This window comes from Aotus nancymaae, unplaced genomic scaffold (assembly GCF_030222135.1).
Source record: "Aotus nancymaae isolate 86718 unplaced genomic scaffold, 86718_ANA_hifiasm-v0.15.2.pri h1tg000064l_1, whole genome shotgun sequence".
Lineage (NCBI taxonomy): Eukaryota > Metazoa > Chordata > Mammalia > Primates > Aotidae > Aotus > Aotus nancymaae.
Window position 1 is genome coordinate 22,568,562 of NW_026988479.1, and position 12,162 is coordinate 22,580,723.

Below are 12,162 nucleotides of genomic sequence, written 5' to 3' on the forward strand. Positions count from 1 at the left end.
TTAGTATGATTTTGTATGCTAGTATACTAGTATTATTTAGTGTAATTTTGAATTCAGTAGATGTGGTAGCTATTTTTAAAATATAATAATCACTAAGAGTTACTGATTATTTAATGATTTTCCAGGCACTGTTATACCTTTGACATGCATAACCTCATTCCATTCTCTCTACACAATATCTTGCTGTAGGTTACATGATTATAACCATTTTGTGGAATAGGAAACCTAATCTTGGGTGGATTAAATGAACTGCCTATCATTACACAACTAGTAAATGGCAGGACTCAGCTTAAAAGTATATCTGACTAGTAGGCTGTGCACTCTAACCTCTCAGCCATTTAACTGCATATGCATTATATTATATTGCCCAGATTCACTGTCACATAAATCTGCTAGATTATTAATTATCATTATAGTCATCCATTTAACAGATAATTACTAAGTGTTATTTATGTGCTACTTTGGAGGAAAAACATCAACTCTTGCACATCCCTCAAGGAGTTACACAAAATGGGAAAAGGTACAGAGATGTGCACACTGTAATTTCAAAAGCCAATAGCTAAGTAGCACTACACAAATAGAAGATGATTCCCCTGATTAAGATACATATGAATAGCAATGTTGCTTAAAACACAAGAGAAAGGCTCTCTTTCATTTGTGAGGCAGTTTGGTGGTTAAAAGTGGATTCTGGACTGAGGCTGCCTGGGTACAAATTTGTAGCCCTATGTTCTTGGGAAAGTCACATGCTATAGTTTCTCCAACTGTAATTTAGGAATAAAATCAATACCTATCCCACAGGAGACTCTGTGAAGATTAAATGTATCTATTACTTAGAACAGCTTATAATCAGCTTTAGCCAGCATTGATGTTAATGCTGAAACCTACCCATCTTCTACCTAGTACTTATGAGGTTTGATATTTCTTCTCTAAACCACCATGTATTACTTGTCTCTTATTGAAATTTATTTTCCCTATTTTTAAAATTTATTTATTGTTTGTTTTTTTTGGTGGGTGAGGGCTGTTTGTTTTCTGGTACTCTGGCCATTTTGATCCTTTGCTAGAGAATCTCATTCCATTCCAATTTGGATATTCTCATTCAATTTAAGAGACTCAATCCTCTTGTTTCCGTGCTACAGTGCCATCACCTTTCTTGACAGACAAACGATACTGGTCAGTCTGAAAAGAAAATCTTTTGGAAGAAAGAATACAGCCAGAGAGTGAGTTATGAGTTCATACATTTTCTGAGCATATCTGCTTAACTCTTTGCTTGTATCAGATTGTGCTAAAGCACTTTTACTTTTCTGTTCCATACCCAGGTAATGGATCTCATACTTATGGAGAGAGTATGATCTCTCTTCTGTTTTCCAACTTGCTATAGAAAATGTTAAATCGCTGGGTGTGGTGGCTCATGCCTATAATCCCAGCACTTTGGGAGGCCGAGGTGGGTGGATCACGAGGTCAAGAGATCGAGACCATCCTGGTCAACATGGTGAAACCCCGTCTCTACTAAAAATGCAAAAATTAGCTGGGCATGGTGGCACGTCCTGTAGTCCCAGCTACTCGGGAGGCTGAGGCAGGAGAATTGCTTGAACCCAGGAGGTGGAGGTTGTGGTGAGCTCAGATCGCGCCATTGCACTCCAGCCTGGGTAACAAGAGCGAAACTCCGTCTCAAAAAAAAAAAAAAAAGAAAATGTTAAATCACCTGAGGTCCAGGAAAGATCTCAGCCTAATATAATTCAATAGGATAATCAGAGTTGACATGAACCATGATACATGGATTTAGAATAGCCACTGGCCCTTCTTTTTTAACAATGGTATTGAGATTTGCAGTTTCCCTACCTGGCTGGCCATCAGAATCACACAGTGTGCTTGTTAAATACAGACCAGTCCTTGCTCTCACCTCTCCCACTCTCTCTATGTCACTTCTATCTCCAGTAATCTGATTCAGCAAGTCTGAGGTGGGGCTTAAAAATCTGTATTTTTAAGACTGCGACTCACTAAGATCATTTATGCATGTACTCATGAGACATGGACTTGGTAATAATGATAATAAGACTCCCTTTTTGTTTTCTATATTGACAAATTGAAAAGTAACTTATTTGAAAACAAGATCCAATTTTATTTAGTCTTCTTTCTTGGGTTTTAATGAACTCCCTAGTCTCTACTGGGGAAAAGGCGTGAAAAAACAGCAGTCATTATTAGCTTGTTAGATTAGCAGAATCAGAATTTTCAAGTTGAAAGCAATACTAAAGATAAAGTCATTATTTCCTCACTTTCCAGATATAGACACAACTCTCTGTATAATGGGAGATTATGATGAGAATACTAAGATCCACAGACATTGTGAATTCCCAAAGTGATACAGTTAACTGGAACAAATTCCTCATTCCCAGAATATTCAGTTTCTTCATTTTTCTAATAATCACTTAAATAGACTCGATCTGTGTCTCAATTTATGGCATTTATGCTAACCAAAGCAAGTGTGTTTATTTTAAAAAAATATAGCATAGTTTAAAAAAAATATAGACCAGGCATGATGGCTCATGCCTGTAATCTCAACACTTTGGGAGGCTGAGGCAGGAGGATTGCTTGAGCTCTGAAGTTCAAGACCAGCCTGGGCAACAAAGGGATACCTTGTCTCTAAAAAAAAATAAAAAAATTAGCTGAGCATGGTGGCACATGCCTGTAGTCCCAGCTACTCAAGAGGGTGAGGTTGGAGAATCGCTTGAGTGTGGGAGATTGAGGCTGCAGTGAAATATGGTCTGATTGTGCCACTGCATTCCAGCATAGGTGACAGAGCAAGACTCTGCCTAAAAAAAAAGAAAAGAAAAGAAAAGAAAACTAAAGAAAGGCATAGTAAGTATAAGTAGCATTCTTTTTTTATCCAATACCTCTTAGAACCACATTTTGAGAATTAAATGGAATCTTACCTTTAAGAGGCACCTTGACATCAAGGCCATAGAATAAAGGCAAGAGAGAAGAACAAGAATAGAAACAGAAACTGCAGAAGAAAAAGAAGAAGATTATGTAAATCTGAATTTCTGTCGTGTGATTCAGGTAGTACAAAACCTCTGCTTTTCCACATTGCTCAAGTCTAACCACTTAACACATGAACATCAAGTACCTTTTTGTTTAAAAATATCCACACCTTTTATTTAGCTACTGACAGAGAGTACCAGCATTGATTCATACATCTTAGAATCATGAGGGAGTCTTACAAACAACTGGCCTAAGCTCCCAATTTTATAGATAAGAAAAATAATCACAGAGCAGTAAATCAATAGTTTAATTACATACAATTTATGGCACAGTGAGGGCTAAAGCTTAGATATCCTGAGCCCTATTTCACTATATATCACTGTCTCTATCTTTCACACATGAGAGGGTATTTCAAAAACACAAAATATGATCAGAACATAAACTTAATCACTCAGTGGTGTCTTTTTTTGTTTGGTTAATATGATAGGTTTTAGGATTAAGGTACAGCAGGGAGAATATTAATCTGTAGGCTAAATATATACTTAATTACTCATAGTGGAACATTTCAGAGAAGGATATGGACATTATTAATAATCACATTGGGTTGACAGGTAAAAACTGGGTCCATCCTGGGCAAGTGAGGATGGGTGGTCATGCTATTGGCATCAAACCTGCTTCTATATCAATGGACATTTCAGATAATAAATGTGTGATGTTATTCCAGCTTTTATACCTCTGAGATAGACTTCTCCTTATTTGACTCATGGAAGTTAAATGGAGTCTGATTTGTTTTTCTTCACCAAAAATCTTCACTTGAGAAACATAATTGGATGGGCAAACAGTGCTTGAGTAGCCTGGGTGTATAACTAACTGTATACTAACTGTAAAAAGTCATGGGTCAAGTCAGTTTCTTTCTTTTTTCTTTTTTTTTTTTTTTTTTTGAGATGGAGTCTCACTCTGTCAGCCAGGCTGGAGTGCAATGGTGCAATCTCAGCTCACTGCAACTTCTGCCTCTAGGGTTCAAGTGATTCTCCTGCCTCAGTCTCCCAAGTAGCTGGGAATACAGGTGCATGCCACCACGCCCGGCTATTTTTTTGTATTTTAGTAGAGATGGGGTTTTACCATGTTGGCCAGGATGGTCTTGATCTCCTGACCTCATGATCCAGCTGCCTCAGTCTCCCAAAGTGCTGGGATTACAGGTGTGAACCACCACACCTGGCAGGTCAGGTCAGTTTTTTAAAAAAATAATTGATTTCCTTGGTGGTTTACTTTTATAGAGTCAGTAAGTCTTTTACTTGATTATCACACTCCAGGAACACACCGTTGGACACATCTGTGAATGAGGGTTATGTTTGGCATTCTCATATTGTGAATGTTATTTGCATATTTCCTTTAATGCTACTGCTTATGAGGTTCTTGCTTCACTATGGCTAAATTCTACAAACAAATTATGAATATGGCTCTAAGAGGCATGTATTGGTGATGAGTCTATTATTATGAAAACCAGAAACGTGCTTTTTCTCATTCCTTGAAGGTAAACTTATAGCAGAAGAAGTTCAAGAATGAGAGTAACGGATGAATTCCCATTCCCATTATTCCTATGAGAAGATCAGATATCAGAGGAGACGCCCATCGCTTAGTCTATAATGAGGGTCTTAATCTCTGCAGTGTGGTGGGCAGATCATGCCATTTGGAATCAGACACCCTGACTCTGGTCTTGATTTGCCATAAATTGGTTATATAATTTTGGGCAAATTGTTTAATTTCTTTGAGCCATTATTTTATTATCTGTATAAAAGGGGATCATAACATCTGTGGTGTCTGTCTCATAGAGTAATTATGAGAATCAGATGAAACGATGGCAGTGGGAGTGCTCTAGATAAGGTACATGCAGATATTATGCTCTAGATAAGTGCTGCACACAGCTGAAGCAATTTTGCTAGGTTTGTTGTTACCACTTGATTCATACTGTGTGCATGGAAATAAGCAATAAATAAGAGATAGTCCATGTACCCTGAATGGGTGTTCAAGTACCACAAGGGAAGAATGAAGAGTATGTCTAACATAAGGAATCTTAAGCCTCTTTACTAGATTAAGGGTGTGAAGAACTGAGGTCAAGTGAGTGGAAAGTGCATCATAAACCTCATCTCTAGTCAAATATCTAATCAGAAGCCAACTGGATTGTTTCTGAAGTGGTTGTACTTGCTACCCTATGTGAAATATGCAGTGTTGACAATTAGATCCTTATTTCCTTTCAAGTAGGACAATTACCCCATTATCATAAATGTTTAGGAAGTTCAGACCTGTAAAGTATACTGAGCAAAAGAATTGTGAAAAAGTTCACATTAAATTCCAACTGTTAACATGATCTTAATCTCCCTTCTTCCAAAATTGTTGAGAGTTTTATTTAGAGAATGGCTGGGGTGCTGACATTGATAGACTTTTTAAAAATTCTCCCCCCTCCTTTTTTTTTAAACCTCAGCTGGTTGGGGACTGAATGGGTATCATCAAGTTTTGGGGGCAGAATCACCTTAACCTTGAATTCTTCCTCAAGCCAGCCCTAGTGTAGCTTATGAATTAGCAGAGAGATAGCCAAGAACTGGCCATTCAAAAGTTTGGAAAATGGAAGACATTAAATGTGGTCTCTGATAAACAGGGAAGCTGAAAGCAATCCCTGTCTTCTCTGGGGCTTCTTCCCAATCACTGGGAAATTTTATTTTACATTTTCATTGCCTCATTCAGTCCTGCAGAACTAAATAGCCCCTTCTGAAATATGGGAAATTCAAATTTAAAATTTTACAGAGAATGTATACTTTGCATTGGAATTTTTAAAAATTACACTTTTCAAATTTGACTTTCACTTTTTTAGTGTTTCCTTTTTCATATAAGTGACCTCACTGGTTCCTCATGGAACCCATGGGAGGAAGAAAGGGCAAGTGTTATCATCCCTGTTTTAGAGACATGGCTTAGACAGAGGAAGTGAAGTTACTTGCCTAAGGTTAAATGAGTACCTGAAGACCCAACCCATATAAAAATCTGGGTGCCTGGTGGTCTGGCTACTTGAGCCCACCAACTCCCTTTAACTTCATATATACAGATAATTATAGAAGCAATATGGGATAAACCAAATTCTAACCATTGTCACAAGAAGGGCAGATAGTTTGCTATTTTCTTCTTGTGTAGCTATGGAAGCTACTGTAAAATAGCCACACCTTTTTACTATACAGGGAGTCAGGTAGCTACTTTCAGTCAATCTGACTGGAATGCCAGAGAAAAACCTCTTTGGCATCTTTGCTGTTACTCTCGCAGAATGTTCCTGGTGTCTTGGAACAGACTTTTTTTTTTAAATTGTACTTTAAGTTTTGGGATACATGTGCAGAACGTGCTAGTTTGTTACATAGGTATACATGTGCCATGGTGGTTTGCTGCATCCATCAACCCATCATCTACATTAGGTATTTCTCCTAATGCTAGTCCTCTCCTTGCCCCATCCCCCGACAGGTCCCGATATGTGATGTTCCCCAAGCTGTGCCCATGTGTTCTCATTGTTGAGCTCCCACTTATGAGTGAGAACATGTGGTGTTTGGTTTTCTACTCCTGTGTTAGTTTGCTGAGAATGATGGTTTCCAGCTTCATTCATGTCCCTGCAAAAGACATGAACTCATTCTTTTTTATGGCTGCACAGCATTCCATGGTGTACATGTGCCATAATGCCATAATTTCTTTATCCAGTCTAACATTGATGGGCATTTGGGTTGGTTCCAAGTCTTTGCTATTGTGAATAGTGCTGCAATAAACATATGTGTGCATGTGTCTTTATAGTGGAATGATTTATGATCCTTCGGGTATACACCCAGTAATGGGATTGCTCGGTTAAATGGTATTTCTAGTTCTAGATACTTGAGGAATTGCCACACTGTCTTCCACAATGGTTGAACTATTTACACTCCCACCAACAGAGTAAAAGCGTTCCTATTTCTCCACATACTCTCCTGCATCTGTTATTTCCTGTCTTTTTAATGACTGTCATTCTAACTGGTGTGAGATGGCATTTCATTGTGATTTTGATTTGCATTTCTCTAATGACCAGTGATGATGAGCTTTTTTTCATGTTTGTTGGTTGCATAAATGTCTTCTTTGGAAAAGTGTCCATATGCTTTGCCCACTTTTTTATGGGGTTGTTTTTTTCTTGTAAATTTGTTTAAGTTCCTTTTAGATTCTGGATGTTAACCCTTTGTCAGATAGATTGCAAAAATTTTCTCCTATTCTGTAGGTTGCCTGTTTGCTCTGATGATAGTTTCTTTTGCTGTGCAGAAGCTTTTTAGCTTAATTAGATCCCATTTGACAATTTCGGCTTTTGTTGCAATTGCTTTTGGTGTTTTAGTCATGAAGTTTGCCCATGCCTATGTCCTAAATGGTATTGCCTAAGTTTTCTTCTATGGTTTTTATGGTTTTACATTTTATGTTTGAATCTCAATCCATCTTGAGTTAATTTTTGTATAAGATGTAAGGAAAGGGTCCAGTTTCAGTTTTCTGCATACGGCTAGTCAGTTTTCCCAACACCATTTATTAAATGCAGAATCCTTTCCCCATTGCTTGTTTTTGTCAGTTCTGTCAAAGATCAGATGGTTGTAGATGTGTGGTGTTATTTCTGAGGCCTCTGTTCTGTTCTATTGCTCTTTATATCTGTTTTGGTACCAGTACCATTTCCTTTTGGTTAGTGTAGCCTTATAATATTTAATATAGTTTGAAGTCAGGTAGCTTGATGCCTCCAGCTTTGTTCTTTTTGCTTAGGATTGTCTTGGCTATACAGCCTCTTTTTTGGTTCCATATAAAATTTAAAGTAGTTTTTTAAAAATTCTGTGAAGAAAGTCAATGGTAGCTTGATGGAGATAGCATTGAACTATAAATTACTTTGGGCAGTATGAACATTTTCACAATATTGATTCTTTCTATCTATGAGCATGGACTGTTTTTCCATTTGTGTTCTTTCTTATTTCCTTGACCAGCATATTGTAGTTCTCCTTGAAGAGGTCCTGCACATCCCTTGTAAGTTGTATTCCTAGGTATTTTATTCTCTTTGTGGCAATTGTGAATGAGAGTTCACTCATGATTTGTCTCTCTGTCTGTCTATTACTGGTGTATAGGAATGCTTGTGATTTTTGCCCATTGATTTTGTAACCTGAGACTTCATGGAAGTTGCTTATCGGCTTAAGTAGTTTTGGGGCTGAGATGATGGGGTTTTCTAAATATACAATCGTGTAATCTGAAAACTGAGATAATTTGACTTCCTTTGTTCCCATTTGAATACACTTTATTTCTTTCTCTTCCTTGATTTTCCTGGCCAGAACTTCCAATACGTGTTGAATAGGAGTGGTGAGAGAGGGTATCCTTGTCTTGTGCAGGTTTTCAAAGGGAATGCTTCCAGCTTTTGCCCATTCAGTATAATATTGCCTGTGGTTTTGTCGTAATAGCTCTCATTATTTTGAAATATGTTCCATCAATACTTAGTTTATTGAGTGTTTTTAGTATGAAGCAGTGTCTGAGGCCTTTTCTGCATCTGTTGAGATAATCATGTGGTTTTTGTCATTGGTTTTGTTTATGTGATGGATTATGTTTGTTGATTTGCATATGTTGAACCAGGCTTGCATCCCAGCGATGAAGCTGACTTGCTGATGGTGGATAAGCTTTTTAATGTGCTGCCAGATTTGGTTGTGCCAGTATTTTATTGAGGATTTTCACATCAATGTTCATCAGGGATATTGGCCTGAATTTTGTCGTTGTTGTTGTTGTTGTGTCCCTGCCAGGTTTTGGTATCAGCATGATGCTGGCCTCATAAAATGAGTTAGGGAGGAGTTCCTCTTTTTCTACTGTTTGGAATAGTTTCTTTTTTTTTTTTAAGACAGAGTCTCACTCCGTCACCAGGCGTCAGGCTGGAGTGCAGTGGTGTGACCTCAGCTCACTGCAACCTCCGCCTCCTGGGTTCAAGCAATTCTTCTGCCTCAGCCTCCCGAGTAGTTGGGATTACAGGCACGCACCACCACACCCAGCTAACTTTTTTGTATTTTTAGTAGAGATGAGGTTTCACCATGTTGACCAGGATGGTCTCGATCTCTTGACCTCGTGATTTGCCCGCCTTGGCCTCCCAAAGTGCTGGGATTACAGGTGCGAGCCACTGGGCCTGGCTGTGGAATAGTTTCAGAAGGAATAGTATCAGCTCCTCTTTGTACCTCTGGTAGAATTCACTTGTGAATTCATTTCGTCTAGGGCTTTTTTTGGTTGGTAGTCTATTAATTACTGCCTCTATTTTAGAACTTGTTATTGGTCTATTCAGGGATTCTACTTCTTCCTGGTTTAGTCTTGGGAGGGTGTCTGTGTCCAGGAATTTATCCATTTCGTCTAGATTTTTTAGTGTATTTGTGTAGTGGTGTTTAGAGTATTCTCTGGTGGTAGTCTGTATTTCTGTGGGATCAGTGGTGATCTCTCCTTTATCACTTTTTATTGTGTCTATTTGATTCTTCTTTCTTTTTCCTTTACGTGTCTGGTTAGCAGTCTATCTATTTTGTTAATCTTTTCAAAAAAACCAGCTCCTGGATTCACTGGTTTTTTGAAGGGTTTTTGTGTCTCTAACTCCTTCAGTTCTGCTCTGATCTTAGTCATTTCTTGTCTTCTGCTAGCTTTTGAATTTCTTTCCCCTCACTTCTCTAGTTCTTTTAATTGTGATGTTAGGGTGTTGATTTTAGATCTTTCCTGCTTTCTCCTGTGGACATTTATTGCTATAAATTTTCCTCTAAACACTGCTTTAGCTGTGTCCCAGAGATTCTGGTATGTTGTGCTTTCATTCTCATTGGTTTCAAATAACTTACTTATTTCTGCCTTAATTTTGTTATTTACCCAGTTGTCATTCAGGCGCAGGTTGTTCAGCTTCCATGTAGTTCTGTGGTTTTGAATGAGTTTCTTAATCCTGAGTTATAATTTGATTGCACTGTAGTCCGAGAGACTGTTTGTTATGATTTCCAATCTTTTGCATTTCTGAGGAGTGTTTTACTTCCAATGTCGATTTTAGAATAAGTGCTATGTGGTGCCGAGAAGAATATATATTCTGTTGATTTAGGGTGGAAAGTTCTGTAGATGTCTACTAGGTCTGCTTGGTCCAGAGCTGAGTTCAAGTCCTGAATATCCTTGTTAATTTTCTGTCTTATTGATTTGTCTAATATTGACAGTGGAATGTTAAATTCTCCCATTATTAATGTGTGGGAGTCTAAGTCTCTTTGTATGTCTCTAAGAACCTGCTTTATGAATCTGGATGCTCCTGTATTGGGTGCATATATATTTAGGAGAGTTCACTCTTCTTGTTGATCTTTTTACCATTATGTAATGCCCTTCTTTGTCTTTTTGTTTTGTTTTGTTTTTTATTGGTTTAAAGTCTGTTGTATCAGAAACTAGGATTGCAACCCTTGCTTTATTTTACTTTCCATTTCTTGGTAAATTTTCCTCCATCTCTTTATTTTGAGCCTATGTGTGTCTTTGCATGTGACACGGTCTCCTGAATACAGCAAACTGATGGGTCTTGATTCTTTATCCAATTTGTCTGTCTGTGCCTTTTAATTGGAGCATTTAGCCCATTTACATTTAAGGTTAGTGATGTTATGTGTGAATTTGATCCTGTCATAATGATGCTAGCTAGTTATTTTGCCCATTAGTTGATGTAGTTTCTTCATAGTTTTGATGGTCTTTACATTTTCGTTTGTTTTTGCAGTGGCTGGTGCTGGTTTTTCCTTTCCATATAGTGCTTCCTTCATGAGCTCTTGTAAGGCAGGCCTGGTGGTGACAAAATCCCTCAACATTTGCATGTCTATAAAGGATTTTATTTCTCCTTCATTTATGAAGCTTAGTTTGGCTGGATATGAAATTCTGGGTTGAAAATTCTTTCCTTTAAGAATGTTGAATATTGGCCCCCACTCTTTCATCTTGTAGGATTTCTGCTGAGAGATCCTCTGTTAGTCTGATGGGCTTCCCTCTGTGGGTAACCCGACCTTTCTCTCTGGCTGCCCTTCACATTTTTTTCTTCATTTCAACCTTGGTGAATCATGTGTCTTAGGGTTGCTCTTCTCGAGGAGTATCCTTGTGGCGTTCACTGTATTTCCTGAATTTGAATGTTTGCATGTCTTGCTAAGTTGGGGAAATTCTCCTGGATAATATCCTGAAGTATGTTTTCCAACTTGGTTCCATTCTCCCCATCACTTTCCGGTACACAAATCAAACGTAGGTTCAGTCTTTTCACATATTCCCATATTTCTTGGAGGTTTTGTTCATTCCTTTTCATTCTTTTTTCTTTAATCTTGTCTTCATGCTTTATTCCATTAAGTTAATCTTCAATCTCTGATATCCTTTCTTCTGTTTGATTGATTCGGCTATTGATACTTGTGGATGCTTCACAAAGTTCTTGTGCTGTTTTTCAGTTCAATCAGGTTATTTATGTTCTTCACTAAACTGGTTATTCTATTTAGCAATTACTCTAACCTTTAATTAAGTTTCTTAGCTTTCTTGCAGTGGGTTACAACATGCTACTTTAGCTCGAAAGAGTTTGTTATTACCCACCTTCTGAGGCCTACTTCTGTCAATTCATCAAATTCATTCTCTGTCCAATTTTGTTCCCTTGCTGGCAAGGATCTGTGATCGTTTGGAGGAGAAGAGGCATTCTGGTTTTTGGTATTTGCAGCCTTTTTGCACTGATTTTTCCTTATCTTCATGGATTTATCTACCTTTGGCCTTCGCTGTTGGTGACCTTTGGATGGAGTTTTTGCGTGGTTGCCCTTTTTATTGATGTTGATGCTATTGCTTTTTGTTTGTTTTTCTTCTAACAGTGAGGCTCCTCTTCTGCAGGACTGCTGGAGTTTGCTGGGAGTCCACTACAGACCCTATTTGCCTGGGTATCACCAGCAGAGGCTGCAGAACAGCAAAGATTGCTGCCTGCTTCTTCCTCTGGAAGCTTCGTCCCGGAGAGGCACCCACCATATGCCAGCTGGAGCTCTCCTGTATGAGGTGTCTGTTGAACCCTGCTGGGATATGTCTCCCTGTCAGAAGGCATGGAGGTCAGGGACCCATCTGAGGAGGCAGTCTGTCCCTTTGAAGAACTTGAGCACTGTTCTGGGAGATCTGATGCTCTCTCCAGAGCCAGCA

The 12,162-nt window shown here is 38.3% G+C and overlaps 1 protein-coding gene across 3 annotated transcripts in view; it reads right to left on the reverse strand.

Annotated features, from left to right (window-relative positions):
• The window catches only part of JAKMIP2 (janus kinase and microtubule interacting protein 2), a 192,501-nt gene that overhangs the window by 13,074 nt on the left and 167,265 nt on the right, over positions 1-12,162 (reverse strand). For 2 of the 3 annotated variants that reach the window (XM_021664916.2, XM_021664915.2), the window contains one exon: positions 2,931-3,001. The exons of the other annotated variant lie outside the window; for it this stretch is intronic. In XM_021664916.2, the coding sequence (XP_021520591.1) occupies positions 2,951-3,001 (51 nt within the window). In that variant the 3' untranslated portion in view covers positions 2,931-2,950. The remainder of the gene's footprint in view (positions 1-2,930; positions 3,002-12,162) is intronic. 3 annotated transcript variants of the gene reach the window in all.